This window comes from Centropristis striata, chromosome 17, assembly GCF_030273125.1.
Source record: "Centropristis striata isolate RG_2023a ecotype Rhode Island chromosome 17, C.striata_1.0, whole genome shotgun sequence".
Classification (NCBI taxonomy): domain Eukaryota; kingdom Metazoa; phylum Chordata; class Actinopteri; order Perciformes; family Serranidae; genus Centropristis; species Centropristis striata.
The window spans coordinates 17,500,955-17,518,948 of record NC_081533.1 but is presented as its reverse complement, the minus strand read 5'-3'; the positions used below and the strand labels follow the sequence as shown (position 1 = coordinate 17,518,948).

At 42.6% G+C, this 17,994-nt stretch overlaps 1 protein-coding gene across 1 annotated transcript in view; it reads right to left on the bottom strand.

Moving 5' to 3' along the window:
- Positions 1 to 939: 939 nt before the first annotated feature.
- The window catches only part of nhsl2 (NHS-like 2), a 183,925-nt gene continuing 166,870 nt past the window's right edge, over positions 940 to 17,994 (bottom strand). Inside the window, exons 12-17 of the mRNA XM_059354398.1 lie at positions 12,620 to 12,802; positions 8,908 to 9,985; positions 7,278 to 8,433; positions 6,309 to 6,618; positions 4,681 to 4,798; positions 940 to 2,976 (exon numbers count right to left, since the gene is read on the bottom strand). Of these exons, the coding sequence (XP_059210381.1) occupies positions 2,640 to 2,976; positions 4,681 to 4,798; positions 6,309 to 6,618; positions 7,278 to 8,433; positions 8,908 to 9,985; positions 12,620 to 12,802 (3,182 nt within the window). The 3' untranslated portion in view covers positions 940 to 2,639. The remainder of the gene's footprint in view (positions 2,977 to 4,680; positions 4,799 to 6,308; positions 6,619 to 7,277; positions 8,434 to 8,907; positions 9,986 to 12,619; positions 12,803 to 17,994) is intronic.

The window sequence follows — 17,994 nt, the reverse complement described above, 5'->3', positions numbered from 1 at the left end:
ACCACAGGGTCTTTCGTTCACAGTCCAAAAAGCAAAAGGTCCTTTTTGCAAAAAAACACATTCAAACCCTGCCTGTTTCCGTGTTTGTGCACAGAATCTATCAATCCATTCGTCCATGTTAAATCCATGTTACATGGATACTCAAACGTAAGGTAAAGAAAAAGTATAAAAACTCAGAGAGCAAGAAAGAGAGAAGGCAGATTAAGCGTTGATAGAAAGATGGGTTTGTTTGTTTTTTTTGCACTCTCAAACCAAGCACAGCGTCTATTTTCTTAACAGTCATTCATTGACATTCATCCGGTGTCGTGTCGTCTGCCTAGCTCAGATGCATAGACTGAATGCAGAGAGGTGGAAGGGAGGAAAAGAGAGAGAGAGAGAGAGAGAGAGAGATGGGAAGGTGAACGGAGAATGGGGGAGGGTCAGGGAGAGGATGGAGAGAAGGTTAAAAGAGGAAGGGGATAGAGGATAAAGGATAGAAAGGCGGTGCTACGTGTAGAAACGGAAAGAGGTTGCAGTCTGTAGGCGAAGAAGGAGAGTGTGTGCTACTGTATGTGCCAGAAGAAGAGAGGTTAGGATGCTATATGTGGAGAGACAGATGGAGTGTGTGCTCCAGCAGCGATGAAAGGCGGAGGAGAGGAAAAGGAAGGAGTGTGAACAAAAAGGAAGGCAAAACAAACTATTCCTGTAGCGTCACTCTGCGGCGCTGCAGACGTAGTGACCGGGGTTCTAACATCACCTCGTTCTAGAACTCCAAACTCTGCCATCTGTCATTCCAGAATCCTTTTGGATTCCGGAATCCTCCCCCCCCCCCCCTTGTAATTCATTGGTTCTGGCATCCCTCTTGATTCCGGAATCCTATTGGTTCCACGTTTCCTTTGGGTTCCGGAATCCTTGTGGTTCCGTAATGTGTGGGCGTAGGGGGGGGTGGGGGGGGGGGGGGGGGGGAGCTAATCCTAACCCAAGAAAAGATTATTGGGGTGGGGTGGGAGTGCAGGGTGACGATGCACACACACACACACACGCACACACATTCACACACAAATATGCACGCGTAGTGAGGACACAACACATAAACAGGCATGTACGTGCACTCTCTCTCTTTCTTTCTTCTCCGTTTTGTTCTCCGCACTTCCCTCTATACACGCACATGAACACACACACACACACATGTACACACACACATACACACCGCTAGGTCCCCTCTGGTCTGTTTGTAGTTTTTAACAGTCCTTTTGGTCCCGTCACCAGAGACCAAAATGAATAAAAACCCTGTTTAATAACCAGGCCTGCTTCATACTCTCCGTACAGAAACTCCACAGGCAAGATTTCATCAGCGCACACACACACACTGTTCTGGTCTGTTTGTCTTCCATGGCGTTACTCATTAGTTCGTGTGTGTGTTTTCCCTCCATCGTGTGGGCAGTTTGTAGTCCAAGCTGCTCGCTGCTCTGTACACTATTTTTAGTCCGCAAATGATATCCGTTGATAGATGCGTTACATTTATCTTTGTACATGATACATACAGTACAGTCCGATGAAACATGTACAGTATATGGCCATCTAGCATATGTAGGAAAAAATATAAGACATAAAATCTAAACAAAAAAATAATGATTGATGAGTCTTCAGGGGAAAAAAAAGCAGCGGCGCAAAGGCTGCGCCTTTAAAACGACCTCCAAGGAAAACGAAAAAGTGCTTACATTTCCAAAATGTCGCTCTGGGTTTGCTGGGTGCTTCTGTGGAATGTTTTGTGAAGGTTCATGTTCGTAGCATGAGCAACAAAATCTGTGACATGCTCATGCCTCATCTTTGGTGGCAAAAAGCCCCCATGTGGTTGTAAATCCCGCTTCATCCGCTCAAATCAGAATGTTCTGAAAAAGCTGATGCCTGCTATGGTTTTGCATTTAACCATGGAGAAGAAGGAGAAGATGCCCAAGTTTCTGGGCATGTTTTGCTTTCTCTGGGTGCTTCACAACACCTTTAATAATTCACCCTTCAATCCATGTAGGTCTACAGGTGTTGGTGCTGTAGCGCTACTGGTTGGAGGGTTTGGGTTGAACCGAATCATTTGGAAGTCTCACATCTTCTGTTTTCTACTCTGTTTATTTCTTGGATTCATTTGATTCCTCTGTGGTATCCTTGTGGATCGGTATGACTGGTTACAGATTCGTATTCATTGACCATTGTCAGGGATTGTTTGTGTCTTCATCCAGAAGGAGCCAGGAGCAAAGATATCCACTTGTATATCCTTATATTCCTAGCGTCGACTCCACCCATCCGTCCATGCATCAAGCCTCAACACGGAGCATATCCCCAATGAAGAAGAAGACATGGTGCAGTCCGCCTTTCATTGCAAATAGAGTGAGAACAAACTTTGCTCTCCGTAGATTTCTCACTTTCCTAGAGGGACCGGTTTGACGGGGAACAATAGCGCTTCAACCATGGGAGGGACCATTTTGTCCAAAAAATGTGCTCCAATTTGATTGGACGGTGCAAATGGTCAATCAGTAGTTGGAGCGATCCGGTTGGACATGTTAGTCAGAAGGCCCCATCTGCATTGGGCGGCACATTGTAGAATTGGTTGGTAGCTTTGTCAACAGCAAACGGACCTGGTTAACATCCGTTAGGAATACTTCCGTTCATTGGTCGTTGGGTTTGCCATTCCCGGATGTTGCGTCTCCGCCCTCGCCGGTCGCTGGCGAGGTTGAAAACTCTGTGACCCGTCGTGCCAGAGGGTTTGTGCTTTTGAGAAGCTCCATAGCGGAGACTCTGGCTCCTCCGCTGGAAGACTTGCTGCCTTTCTTCTGGAGCAGGGCCATGAAGTTCTCGTTGCGGGAGCTCGACCTCTGACTGCTGCCCAACGTCAGATTTCGGAGATCGCTGCCGCTGGTGCTGTGCTTTACCGGGGACACCAGGCTCTGGCGGCTGCCGAAGGAGTCCGTTGGTTCTTTACGACCTAGAACCTTCCGCTTGGACCTGGACGAACAGAAGAAAAGATTATAAGCAAAGATGAAGAAGGAAATTTAATCTCCACAACATTTGCGGCTGTTTCAATTCACAACTTCAGATTTACTCCTCCAGCCCGATGAATCACACTGAGATTGACATATCTCCTTTTAGAGAATAAAAAAAATCTGAAGCGTGTAACTACAGAAGGGACTCCATCCTTTCTTGTCAGAGATGAACACACTGACTCCTGTTCTCCCTCTTCCCCCTCCTCATCTTTTCTCTTTCGCTGCCTTTTGAGCTATTTTCACCATCATGCAAGGTAAAATCATGAACACTTGTTGCTTAGAGACTAGCTTCCTGTGATTCCGTGTATGTGTGTGCGTGTGTGTGAGAGAGAGATTCTGAGAAAGGACAAAAAAAGACCTGCTGGTCATGCAGTAACACACTGTATGCATAGCCGTTGCCAGGGAACCTCATGCTCTGTCCGCCTCACACCTTTTCAACAAGACAATGCGCCTTTCGTCACATGCTCTGGTTAAAATAAGCCGACAGGAGAGCTGAAACCATCTATGCAGTGAGAATATGTTCATAATGCCTTTTTTAAAGCTTTCTCCTGTAATATAGTTGTTTATAAATGGTATTTATAGACTCACCATCCACTTTATTACATACACCTGTTCAACTGCACGCATATATTTCAAAATGGAAGTTTTTTAGACAGCTACTTTGCAAGTACGCTCACCAGCCACTCCATTAGTAACACCTGTTCAACAGCTCATTAACACAAGTATCTAATCAGCCAATCACATGGGTGCAACTCAATGCATTCAGGCTTGTAGACATGGTGAAGACGAGCTGCTGAAGTTCAAAACGAGCATCAGAATGAGGAAGAAAGGTGATTTAAGTGGCTTTGAATGTGGCATGGTTGAGGGTCTGAATATTTCACAAACTGCTGATCTACTGGGATTTTCATACAACCATCACTAGGGTTTACAGAGAATGGTCCGAAAAGAGTAATACTGGTGAGAAAGACTGGTTGGAGATGATAGAAAGGCAACAGTAACTCAAATAACCACTCGTTACAACCAAGGTCTGCAGAAGAGCATCTCTGAACGCACAACACGTCCAACCTTGAAGCAGATGGGCTACAGCAGCAGAAGACCACACCGTGTGGGCCACTTCTGTCAGCTAAGAACAGGAAACTTGTTAAAACGTTGCCTGGTCTGATGAGTCTCGATGTCTGCTGCAACATTCACATGTTCGGGTCAGAATTTGGTATAAACAATATGCAAGTGTGGATCCATCCTGCCTTGTATCAATGGTTCAGGCTGGTGGTGAAGTCACGATGTCAAGGATGTTTTTTTGGCACACTTTAGCACAATTGAGCATCGTTAAACACCAAATTTAATTTGCACGGTTGAACTGGTAGGAGGTCCCGGGGAAGGCCCAGAACACGGTGGAGGGATTATATCTCTGGGAACGCCTCGGGGTCCCCCAGGAGGAGCTGGACGTTGTGGTTGGGGAGAGGGACGTCTGGAGTGCCCTGCTTAGCCTGCTGCCCCCACGACCCGGCCCCCGGATAAGCGGAGGAAAATGGATGGATGGATGGATGTATGTTACTATTTCACCTGCTATTATCCAAAGTTCTTGTAACATGCAGCTAATGAAGTGGCCGGTGAGTATACATATATACTGAATGTGTTTTGGTTGCATATGTGCGCAAGTTCAAACCTGTGAATTATAGTGAACAGGTCTTCGGTGGTGTGTGTTGAGGGTGTGCTGGCCAACAGGTCGTCATCTGTTTCCTCTGCGATGTGGAGTACCGTCTTCTCATTGGCCGCAGAGTCATCTGAAGACAGCAAAATCATATCAAGACATTATATTAAATGTTTTTTTGTTAATTCAAGACATCATCTGTTTGTGGTTATTTTTCCACATCCAACATTCATCATACATATCTTGCAATTAAAGTAAATCTGGCAACTGGCTCAGTGACATACAGAATCAGATAATAATAATTAGATAAAAATGATAAATGTCATCTTTACTGTTACAAACAGTGGGAACCAGCTTGTGTTTTGATTTGGACCAATTTCAAATCAATGGGCTTTGTTTTGCTTCAAAACCTGAGAAAATCTCTGGCAAAATCAGAAGGTTAAGCACCAAACACAGCAGGGAAGGATGCTAATCAAATGTAGCAGCTCACACAGGCTCATTAAACACATGCACATGAAATTACAAGGAAAAGGTTTGGAGTTCCACAGCTTCTGATTGAGACCAAACAGTATTTATTAGCTAATGTGTGTTAGAAGATTCTGCATGTATGGGAGGATTCATTAATTGCAAATGGCTTCGAAATTCAAGCTAACAAAGATAATTTAGGCTCTTTTCAAGGTTTATGAAATGGAAAAGTTTGGAAATCACAGCACACAGTATACTGCTGTGGGGGACACGTTAGTTTAGATCAGAAAGTCACATAATAACAAACAAACTAACCGAACAAGGTGGCAATAACGTTAGACCAGCTACTTCTGAGTTCTGAGAGGGGAGAAATTGCTGTTTTCGTCAATGGAGTCTGTGGCTGTGACAAGTGAAAAGTATTGATAATGGCTTCAGCTCCCCGTCATAAAGGGCTTTCTGATGGCAAGGTAAAGGGTTGAAAGTATTCTAAATATAGTTAAATTAATCTCTTTTAGGTGGCTAAAATCCACTTCAGTAGCTATTATCCTCTCCCACACCACCAGATTCCTTTGACAATAACAGCAATTTTACTTCACAGAGCACAGGAGTTGTTGGTCCACTGATGCCTCGATGTGTTAATTTGTTTGGGATTATTTCAATTTAAATAAATAAGGAACACTGCTTAAAAAAACCCTGCCCCTTCATGAACAGTATCTAAAATAATTTTTAAGAATTGCATAGACAAAGTTATCAAATTATTTGTTATTGATGAATAGCTCACTGAAAAAGTACACTTATATTTTATACTACACAAATACAAAAGTAAACAGCTGTTATTGCTAGTAACAAACAGAAGCTGTTAGGCATATTCTGGCATGAATGTGAGTGTTTGGATCACACTGAGCATACAGATGGTTTGCAGAAAAAATGTGCTTGACTGGTTTGAGTTTCTATGGATATTTTGATCCTTTCATTTCACTGTGAAACTGGGTCAGCATTGGAATCCATTTTAATTGCTGTCCTCCACAAAGAACCAAGCTACAAACCCTCATCAAGCCTACAGGGTAAGAATATGCTTCCCAAAAGTTTGAATTTCTGAAGGGGTACTCATTTAAAATGTTTTTTTTTCCATTCTTAAAGTAAAGTTGGAGGAACAAATTAGTGGAGCCTTCTCCTACCTGCCCCGATCCCAGAGCTGGCCATTTTCTCTCCCAGCTCTGTGAGGGAGGAATCCTGCAGAGATGACTGAAGTGACGACTCTTTTGAACTCTCCTCGTCTGTCCCCAAGTGGTTCTCATCTTGCTCCAGCATGTCGGGAACGATTGGATAACCGGGAAGCTCTTCTGGTGGGAATGCTCCAACTGGAGAGCGAAGGCCCACGGGGCTGTCGGCCTGTGGGGTCTGACGGTCTGTGCTGCCATTACTGGAGGAGTGGACTGATGAGGGAAGGAGGAGGACATTTGGCTTCTTGGGGACTGGAGGGGGAACCTGAAAAGGAACAAGAATTTAAAGTACTTAATTAATTCATGGGACATGGGTACAATTACTTTGAAATAAGGCCACTTGACCCTTACCACAGGGACAATCGTAACTCTTTGATGAACAACATATTTTAACCCCTCCTAATGCACAACATGGGTCAAAAATGACCCTCATTCATTTCCCATGTTATTTAATGCTGCTGTGTGTTTCTGTGCTCTATCTTTTGATATCAACTTATTTTATGATTGAATATTCCAAGTTTTCTTTAAATATATTGTTTTTGATAACAACAGATCATTATTTCCATTTTGCCTCTCATACTAACAAAAGTTTTTGTATTATTACATAGCTAACTACTTAGCCAATACGTTAGCTTAGCAAGCTACTTCACTAAAAAATGGATATGGGTCTTTTTTCACTCATGTTGTGCATTAGAAGAGTTGTGACACAAAAAGGGATTTTGTTAAAAAATGAATAAAGGAAAACATAAAATTCGGATGTATGATGATCAAAAACAAACTAATTGAGGAAAACCTGGAATACTGAATGATGAAAATAATTTATTGCAAAGATATAGAACATAAAAACTCTGTCGGGTCACTTTAGACCCATGTTGTGCATCAAAGGGTTAAATAAAGCATCTTTTGGAGACATGTCTTCCTTACCTTGGGTTTCTTTTTGTCCGACAGCTCTGTCAGAGAGGAGATTGTCATCCTTGAGGGGAGAGTCTTGCTCTTGTCCTGGAGCTCCGGGGCCTCCTGGTTACTGCAGGGAGAGGGGAGAGAGCCTCCGTCCCCAGAACCAAGACAGATCTCTGGTTCGGCTTCAAATTCAGGCTCCATCGCTGGGTCTTCCAGAAGCGGCTGGGGGTCCGGAAGGGGAGGGAGATCAAAGAGGGAGTGGGAGTGTGGGAGGAATGGATGATCGTAGGCAGTTTGAGGAATGGTGGTAGAATCTGGGAGAGCAGAGGGACTTGATGCCTGTGGTGGAGGTTTTTTGGGTTTGGGTTTTCTCATGACTTTGTAGATGTTGCCTAGGGGCACAGGCCGGTCCACAGGTGAGCCAGGAGGTGAGTCGAGGGCTTGGGGGGATGTGGAAGAGGGGGAAGGAGACTTGAGGAGGAGGTTTATAGGCCGTTTTGGCAATGGGGGCTTGATAGCGACAGGTGGTTTGGGTTTTGGTAGGGTGGGTGGTGGGCTAGGGTCCTCACCTAAGTCTCGGCCATGCTGTTCTTCTTCAATGGTGTCAGACGCCCCATCAGGGCAGTCCTCCAAGTCACCACGAGAGACGGCGCGAAGCCGAATAGTCTTTAGCTCATTCTGGGTAACCATAGGCAAGGCCTGTGAGGAGCTCGGGCTTATTTTTCCAGGTTTTGCCGCCGTCGAGGTGTCAGAATGTCGTCTACTGGCCTTTTGCTTTGGCTTGATAGATGACAATTCCAGATGTGCATTCCCAGGCATCTCAAAGGACAACCTAGACCTCGCAGCTGGGTCTTTAGGAGATGGTAGTGAGGACTTCCTTTCTGGGATCTTCGGACGCAACTTGCACCCCAATGTTCCTGTTGTCCCCGGACCTGCTGTGTGACTGGGTGGAACAGTTGGAGTGGGAGTCTCCGACTGGCTCGAATAGCCACTTGACGGGGACATAAGTCCCGGGGGTTTGAAGGGCGAAGATGCCTTGATGTCAGTTTCCATGGAGAGCTGCGAGGGTGATGTGGCTCTGGAGGTGGAGGGAGAATCAAGCAGGGATTCTGAGCTGCCTCTGACTTTCATACATTCAATCACTGTGGTACCTGTTGCTGTGCTGGAGCCCGAAAGAGACCTGGAGGAGAAAAAAGAAGAGGAGAACTAAATGCTTTTCTAGTCTAGTCGAGTCTGCGGGGTACCAAGAACCAATGAGAAAGCAAATAACCATGCAGGTAGACTGATTGAGAAGCGATAAATGGACCTGCACTTATATAGCAATTTTCTAGTCGCTTTGTGACCACTCAAATCGCTTTACACTACAGACTCCGCTCATTCACCCCTTCACACACACATTCATACTGGTGGCAGAGGCTACCCTAAATGGTGCCACCTGCCACCATTGGAAATTCATTGGGAATTCATTCACACACCGATGAACGCAGCATCGGGAGCAATTTGGGGTTCAGTATCTTGCTCAAGGATACTTCGACATGTAGGCTGTGGTCAGGGATCGAACCAACAACCAACCGATCAATGGGCGACCCGCACTACCAACTGAGCCACAGCCGCCCCTTAAGTTGCAAACATAAAGTATAGTTCAATTTCTTACCTGTAAGGGTCATTCTTCCACTCTCCCAGCTGCCAATGAGTTGGGAAGCTCAGTTCTGTCTCTCCCTCCCGGTCTGGTGCCTGGACCTCCAGGCTCGGAGGTCCATCAGTCCCTCCATGGCCCAACTCTCGCTCAACAACACTGGGTTTGGAGGACGAGCTGGGGAGGAGAAAATCTGGCTGGAAGTCTGGGAAGTGGTCCCTGGGGATGTGCAGGCTCTTTGGCCGGCCATCCCGGTAAAGACTGCGTTCACGGTGGATTCTCCCCTCGGCCTCCCCGAGGTTCTTCATGAGAGAGACGCTCCTCACGGGAGGTGGTGGCTTGCGCTTGGATTTCTTGAGCGAGATGGAGCGGGAGCGGAGGCGCAATCGGCCATCTGCGCTGTAGTCTGAAGCTGTGACGGAGATTGTGTCTGTTGTACTTGCGCTGTCTTCGGAGCTCCCTCTTGGGTAAAGGAGGGCATAGTTCTCACCCAAACCCAGGAAGTTATGATGTGGTTGTTGGTGGTCTGTTATTGCCATACCATTCCCGTTCCCTGTAGGCAAGATGCTTCCATCTGGTTGGCCTTCTGTAAAGCAGAAGGAACCAGAATCCGTGGGCGTAGAAAGGGAACGCTCCCGGAACTTGAAGGCGTTCGCTGCTGCTATGGAGCGTGCCGACCTCTCCCGGCCTCTCCCCACCTCCACAACTCCCCCTCCCCCATCAGCTGCAGCCCCTTCTGTCTCGCTCCGCTTCCCCATCATCGCCGATGCCAGTGAAATCCCCGGCATGGTATTCCCTCCTCTCCCAGAAGGGTTTGTCACAGACGTGAAGGAACTGGAATGTGAGCTTGCAGACTGTCCCGAGCTCACCAACATCACCCCGTCCTGCGGCCCTCCTCCTGCGTTACCGATGATGCTGTGCTGTTTGGGCGGAACCGCCGGTCCTTTGTTCATGCTGTAATTATAAGGCTCGTTCCACGCTCCGGGAGAAAAAGTGGAGCCCTTAGGTCCGTTCCAGGAAGCGGAGGGTGTGTTTGAACACAGCACCCCCGAGTGGTCCATAGTTCCTGGGTGAATGTGGTCCGGGGCACGCTGCTCTGTGGGAGAACAGGGGGGAGATGGAGACTTAGTACCACTACAGTGAACAGGACAAACTCACAGGAAGAAATAACACTTGACAGCTTCTGTCTACAGCTGACACTTTTAAAAACACTTTACAGCAGATACAAAACCCCTAAAAAATAGAAAGATAACCACAGTGTGTATCAACCTTGACAGCATGAAGTTGACGTCCTGCTTCCTTCAACAGCAATAAGTCCGCTAGATAAACTACTTGCTTTCTGGTTGCCAGCTAACTTATAAAACCCTGAGGAATCCTGCACATTGTCAGCAAAAAATCCTTTTACAGAGCTTGGCCATAAACCTTCAGGATTCATTGCATTCTTTTTACTACTGTTGTAGAAAATCTTTAAAGAAAAACACTTGACGACCAAATAGATTCGAATTACAGCCTTGTGCGGGATTTATTTTGCAAGTATCAAAAACAGATTCAGATGTCAATGATGATAGACAAATCCAAAAGTCAGAACAACACTGAAGAGACAACACCCTGTGTTTCTCTTTTTAGTTTTCAGGTTCGTGCGTCACTATTTCTGTGTAACTAAGGTTCAACTGTCCTGTAATTGTCCTGTTTTGTTCTACTTTTGATATAAGAGCACACTTGGGAGGTCAGATTCCTATTCTAATGTTATCATATCAACCAGAGCATCCGCTTCGGAAATGCTAGGCTGACTTGTCCAATGAGTTTTTCCTTTCCCATAAACTGATATCTTACCTTGTGCCAGGTCATGCACTCGGATTTACACTACACTACAAGACATGAATGTTGGCCCATTTATGTATTAATTTGGATTAATCAATGACTATCTACTCGTCTCTGGTTTCTTCTGTGATTTCACCCCTTTTGTGATTGGCTGCAGAAGACTGTAGATATAATATAAACATGCATTTAATTATCCTTTGCAAGCACTGTATGCTTCTTGGGTGGTCCCATCTCGCCAGTTGGGGAGTCAGTCTTGAGGTTCATGAATTTTAAGTCGTAATATGGAAACAACTTGGACACAAGAAAGAAGATGTGCTGTTTTTTTATCCCCTAAAAATGTACTTTATCTGATCTTTATTATAAAGGTCAATGTTAATAAATAACTGTAATCTTGGTCAGTTTACACAGGTGCAACAGTCATTTTGACATTTTATTACATGAATTAAGAAAAAAGTTTCTTCTTGGGAAACATTTTTCTGTTTTTTAGACTAGTTTTTCCTACTTTTGGGGGCATTTGTGTTAATTTTCCCTCTTATTTTGATGATTATTCCGAAAACACATGAATGTGCATTTAATTATATGTTAACAGGAAAGTGTTCATTATTGTCTGCACTGAATCAGGATTGAAAACAGGGTTGTAAAATGACTGGATCATTGGCACGGAACAAATGAAAGAAACACAACACAAAATCCATTTAAATCTTCTTTTTTTAAATGTCAGATACATGCTTAGTTTAGATGTTCTGCTTTTTCTCTCGCCTGTCCACAATTAGGGCGTTATCCAGGTTAAACTGTTTATACAAACCCTTCATATACTGTGATCGAGTGTCCCTGTTGCAGTGAATAAACCAATTAGCCATGAAAAGATCCTGGCTGCCGGCAACACCGTTCTTCACTGAGCAAAACAGATTACCGGAAAATATTAGAGGAAAGAAATGATTAACCCAACATTAATCTCTGTCCTTTGTTAAATTTAAAATTTGACGGGTGAAGGGCAGAAAGAAGAAAATATTGCCACTGTAACCCCTTTTAACCCTCTGGAGTCCACGAAAGCGCCGGAGCACAACTTCTTCATGACGTCAAAATAAGACACAAAAATGACCAAAAAAGACACAAAATGACAAAAAAAAAGACACAAAAAGACACAAAATGACTAGAAAAAAAGTTACAAAAATGACCAAAAAAGACACAACAGACACAAATTGACCAAACAAGACACAACAACAGACACAAAATGACCAAAAAAGAGACAAAAAAGACACAAAATGACAAAAAAAGAGTCAAAAAAGAGACAAAATGACAAAAAAAGACACAACAGACACAAAATGACCAACAAATACACAAAAAGACTAAAAAAAGAAACAATATGACTAAAAAAAGACACAAAATGACTATAAAAAAGACACAGAAGACACAAAATTACAAAAAAGAGACAAAAGGACAAAAAAAGACACAAAATATTTAGGGATTACGCCAAGTAGGAATACACTAAACATTCCCCAAATAATCAAACAAATTAAAATGAAAAAAACACAGATACCAGCATACAGGTAAAGTTGATAGTTTCTCACAAAATACGGTGAAATCGTTGATCATTTAACCTTTGTGTAACCAAAAACTTAATTAAAAAAATACTGAAATTTAGCTGTCGTGCTCCCAAGGTATCCAAAGAAAAGAGATTTTTGCAGCTAGAGTCAATTAAACTCCTGCGAACACCTTGTGCAGTATAACGGAGGGTTTTCTCCGGTTCAAACACCAACAGAGTTTCAGCTGACACTGTGGTTAGTAGTTAATGAGTAAGGTATTTCATTCTGTGGTGACCTGGAGATCTGCACCACAGGAGTGCAAAAAAGAAGAAAAGTAAAACATGGGAGGAGGTGAAAGCTTCCCGTAAAGGGCGCACACACACCTGCAGGTAAGGCTGTGTCGAGGTCAGAGTGTGTCTTCCTCAGGGGGAGGTTCTGGTGGAAGGTGTCCGTGACGGGCTCCAGGGAGCGGGGCTGGTGGGGGAAGGGCTCCCCTGGAGAGGGGGATGGGGACGGGGAGTGCTGGAGGAGGTCGACGCCGTGGAATTTCCCTCCTCTCACTTCACCTGTAGGAGAAAGAGAGCGACATCGGGGGTCAGAGTGAGGAAGTGGAGAGTCATTTTGCTTGACACAGAGCATATTCAATAAAACGATAAATCCAATCATGTTGTTTACCGGCAATAACGTATTAGATTATGACTCTTGAGAGGTAGACGTGTCGAGAAGGAATTAATTATGTGAGCATCACCTGATTTGAAGTCATTCTTAAAAGAGTGCAGCATTTCTTTTAAGGTGGTCGAGACAAATATGATTTAATGTTTTTATTAAATTTTATTTTATTACCCAGCTTGTCTTACTCTGGTTTGTGGGAGATGGACCAAGAAAGGACTTAACTTCTGCATTTGAATGAATAGAAATACATTCTAAGGGCGCTTTCACACCTATCTCGTTTGGTCCGGGCTTTAGGACTTTTCAGTTTGATCCGAACCCAAATTCCAGGTGTGAAAGGTGCCGCGGACCACGCTCCGCACCAAAGGACCAAAGTTTGGTCCGACTAAAAGAGGTGGTCTCGGTCCGGACCAAATGAACCAAGGTCCGAACCTTTTGCAGTGTAATACCAACTTTTTTTTATAGTTCGGACCTTCGTATCAATGACAGGAAGTTTTTTTCTTCTTCTGCTCTCGAATTACGGTACAGGAAGTTGTTACAGCAAAACACAATTAGCCTAGCAGAAAATATATGACAAAATGAGCCGCGGCAGTACATGGGGAGATGAGGAGATTAGATGCCTGACTGAAATCTGGTCGGACGACTTCATAAAGAGCCAACTGGAGAAAACACATGAAAGTAACGAGACTTTCAACTTGTTTTCTGAGAGGATGAGAGAGCAGTGCCGTTTTCTCCTCCTCTCCTGTCGACGGCGATACAGTTTTCGCATGATGAGGAGGCTCATCTTGCGAATACCAAGCACTCTCACGTGTTGCTCATTAAGCTGGTACTGCTGGTAGCAAAAGACCAGCAGAAGTATTAGCACAGGTAAAAGGTGGCTCGCTGGATCCATCTGTGTAAACACGTTAAGGAAGTAACACTGACGTCAGACGCTGGCCGGCCTAACAACGCAGCGTAACCAAAACAAAATGAGCCACGGAAGTAAACAGGGAGATGACGTGTCCAGTAGAATTGTCTGTAAAAAAGTCTGTTATTCCTTTTGCAGTGTGAAATCAAAACCAACAGGACCAAATGTAGACAATGCAACAGAACACGGACCTTGGTTCGGACTTGGTGCCCTTTGTCACATTGGGGCGAAGTGCAATGTGACAATTTGCTATGTTAAAAGCCTGGAGCAACAGCAACCCCAAATGATTAAGAGATACGCTCAAAACAACGTTGCAAAAATCTAACCAGTTGCTACCACCAGGCTGTCAATCAAGCTCTCAGCGACTGAAAGTCTGAAAATGCCAGGTTTGTTACAAAAAGTAAGACGATGAGTTTCATTATTTTTGTACATTATGTCAAAGCGATGTAGATGTGAGTAGCAAAGGCAAAGCAGCTATCAGAGACATGCTAGCACTGACTAGCATCGAGCTAATTGGAGTACAACTCTGCTTGAAACCGGATCATACCAAACAAATACCTGCTTCGTTGTATGCAAAGTGTCCTCCTTTTTCATGTGAAGTAAATGGCCCCCCTACTATCAACAAGACCTTATTAATGTATCTAGCAGGGGTCGAAGGTTTTTTTTTGAGCCACTAATGCTCAAAGTTGCCTTAAGTTTGTTCAAATCAACAAGTTTTTCCTCCGTTAAAGAAGCACATGTCACTGTAGATGACAAAGAGTGCATTAAGCTGATGTAACTACATGCTTGAACAGTCAAATGTTTTTTTTTTCTGTCACCATAAACCGAGATGTTTATGTTCCACATTTTCCAGTCAGTTTTTAATCCGGAGTGATTTACGGCAGATGCTGCTGAGAAACCTGCTGTTCTGTTGTACTTGGTGTCCTTCTGATGTCTTGTCTGAGCAGACAGTAATCCAATGAGTCATCGGAGGCAGCAGGTACCCACTTGATTACCTCAATGACATGCAGTGCAGTCTCTCACCCGGCTGCATAATTCACTCAGGCTTCTATTAAGCCATCAGCCTTGTTTTATAGCGACAGTCGTAGCAAATGCAGTCTGCTGCTCAAATTCACTTCCTACAATAGAAAAGATGCCATTCAGTGGATTTTCTTTTCCTCTGTGAGTGTAAATAAAATTTAGTTGAATCAATGGAAAAGTGTACAAGAATAAACTGAGTTAATCCTCTGGTGTCTATGATAATGTGGCTTTTTTTAAAGCGCCGTAACAAAAAAAACGAGGTCACGTGGAGCGATGCTGTTGACTTCACTCCAAATTACAGACTTGAAACTTTCTCCAGTGTTTTATTTGACGTTCCGACGTCATGTAAAACCAAAGATATGATCGATTTAATTTGATAGTACAAAAATATTTATTCAAGTGTAAAAGTAGGATGGGACGAGGCAGGCGTTGCATTCTGTAAAAATGGAAAAAAGGGGTCTAGTCATCTAACACGGTTCCTATAAATAAACATGTTTTTATGGTCATTTTTTTAATGAATAGTTTTATTATATTAGAATTTTACCTTCATATGTTCATATTTGTAACCTATGTTTACATTTTTCAGGTCTTAAACAGTTCATTGAGCATATTTGTGGTTTTTATTGTCATAAATAGTATAATTTTATTTCAGATTTCATGTTTTTTGTGTATTTTTGGGCTGAATATGTTAATAAAGTGGGTTAAAGTGAAAAATAATAGTCAGATCATGTTGAAGTTGTGCTGAGAAAATACCAAATACCAGACATGGGTATAGTAAATATTATGTGGTGCATAAAGGGCAAATAGGCTCAGACCCCAGAGGGTTAAAGGAGCAATGCACGATCTAATGCATTGGATCAATAATGGGTGCTAGTACATACATTTTAAAATATTTCCAAACGATTGAATGGGCGTTATCAGCTCTGCCTGCTAGCAGGTTGAGTAGGTTGTTATCAGCACAAAGTATTAAAAGGTCATAGATTCCTTACGACTATGAAATTAAACTACTTGTATAAGGTTAGGGCAGAAAACGTCCTGATTATGTGTTATTAAAGATAGATTAAAAACTTAAATAAATGCCGGAAATTAAGGTGTTACGAGGACAATGTGAGCACCAGAAATGGCATAGTTACAGAACATTACTCTCTGAAGTCTCCCAGGCTAAAAACGCAGAAAAAATATGGATCTCCTGCGTATTATTTCTTGGTAAATAAAGCATTGTGCTGTAGAATTCAATAATGTGTCTTTTCCAAACTGTAAAAATCAACAGAAAGCGTCTGAGGCTCCGTCTTCTTGCCTCCTACACATTCACCAGCTCTCCCTCCATCTGTCTGTCCACCTGTCTGTCTTCTTGTTGCCTCTCCAGGGGTTTGCAGTCACACATGACTCCATCCTCCCTCCATCTTGTTTCTGCTCGTGTCCCTGTTGCAGTGCCGTGTCTGAATTATACATCCAAGCATCAAACAACACAGAGTAACAAATGTTTGAGCTGTCTGAGACACCAAAGAGTGATCCGAGCAGAGAGACTCGGCATGACAATAATCCCCGCGTTAAACATTTGCAGAAAAATAACAACTACTTAGGTCGAAGCTGCACTGTTATTATCCACATTTTTCCAGAACAAAGATCAGAGACACAGAGTTTGAGAAACAAAAACTTGAGTTTTGTTGTAGAGCATGGGTCTCAAACTCGCGGCCCGCGGGCCAATTGTGGCCCTCGTGACGATATTTTGTGGTCCCCACCTTGATATGAAAGTTTAATGTGAGTTTTATATGAATGGCACTTTGCCGTTTTGTGTGTGGAAGGTCCCTTAAATTACTTTTTTTTTGTAATTTTGTGTCTTTTTTTAATAATTGTGTGTCTTTTTAAATAATTTTGTGTCTTTAAAAAATAATAATTTTGTGGCTCTTTTGGCAATTCTGTGTCTTTTTTTTTTATAATTTTGTGTCTTTTTTTTATAATTTTGTGTCTTTTTAAAAAAAATTTGTGTATTTTTTTTAGTAATTTTGAGGTTTTTTTCTGTCATTTTGTGTCTTTTTTTAAATAATTTTGTGTCTTTTTTGGTAATTCTGTGTTAAAATTGAATTTATATATATACAACACTTTTCCAAGTGCTCACAAGTGTCACCGGTATTTGAAAAAAAAAAAAGGGTCTCCACATGTTATACATAATGAACTATTTACATTTTTCCAACCTCTTCTTCCAGTCCTCTCCTCTCAGTTCTGTGTAAACAGATTTTTTTTTGTAAATATTTGTCACGTGACCGTTGGTCTCAGCAGAATCAATCATGGCTTCAAAGTGTCTCTGCAGAGCAGAATTTAATGTTTTTAACAGGATCTAGTTACTACAAACGGTATAATTTTGGCGACATTTTGAATCAGACATGTAGAATATATACACATAAAAAGTGATTTTTGACAGAAATATCACAATTTTAAGCTTTGTTTTGGTTACTTTTTTAACAGAAACTTTTGTAACATGATACATTCAAGGAAACTGTTGGAAAGATCAAATTCTGACGATAATTCCTGTTTCTTTCTACGTTTAACAATGTATTTATGGTGAACTTTTAAAGAAAACATACCATACGAGGGTACATATGACTATTATTTCCACAGCATTTCACTGACTACATTCCTACAAGTCATTCTAACGCGCTGTGCAATAAAACATGCTGGAAATGAGACGTCTGAGGTATTTTAACCTCCAAATGAGCAAATTAATGATCAGTTCAGAGGGCTGTGAGTGTCGTGACACTCCAACAGGTGATTTGTATTGCACAAAAATTAATTTAAGAAGCCAGAAATCTAATTTCCTGGCTGGATAATCATTAAATCACTGAGTTAATTGAAACTCACCAACGCTGGCAGAGGTATCATGGTCATTTAATGCTATCAGTGAGAGAGAAAAACAAGAATTTACAGTCTTTTTTAAAATTCCCTGCACTTGTTTGTCTGCGTCTCTCTTTTCTCCACCTGTCTTTAACCCTCTGGAGTCCATCTATTTACTGAAAATACACATGTTTTATTGACAGTAATAACTTTATTTATATATGATATGTAGACAAGCTGAGAAAACACTTTAAATCTCATAAATCTGCACATTTTTTCTTGTAGATTTGCCACTTTAATCTCGTAAACTTTTTTCTCAAAACATTATTT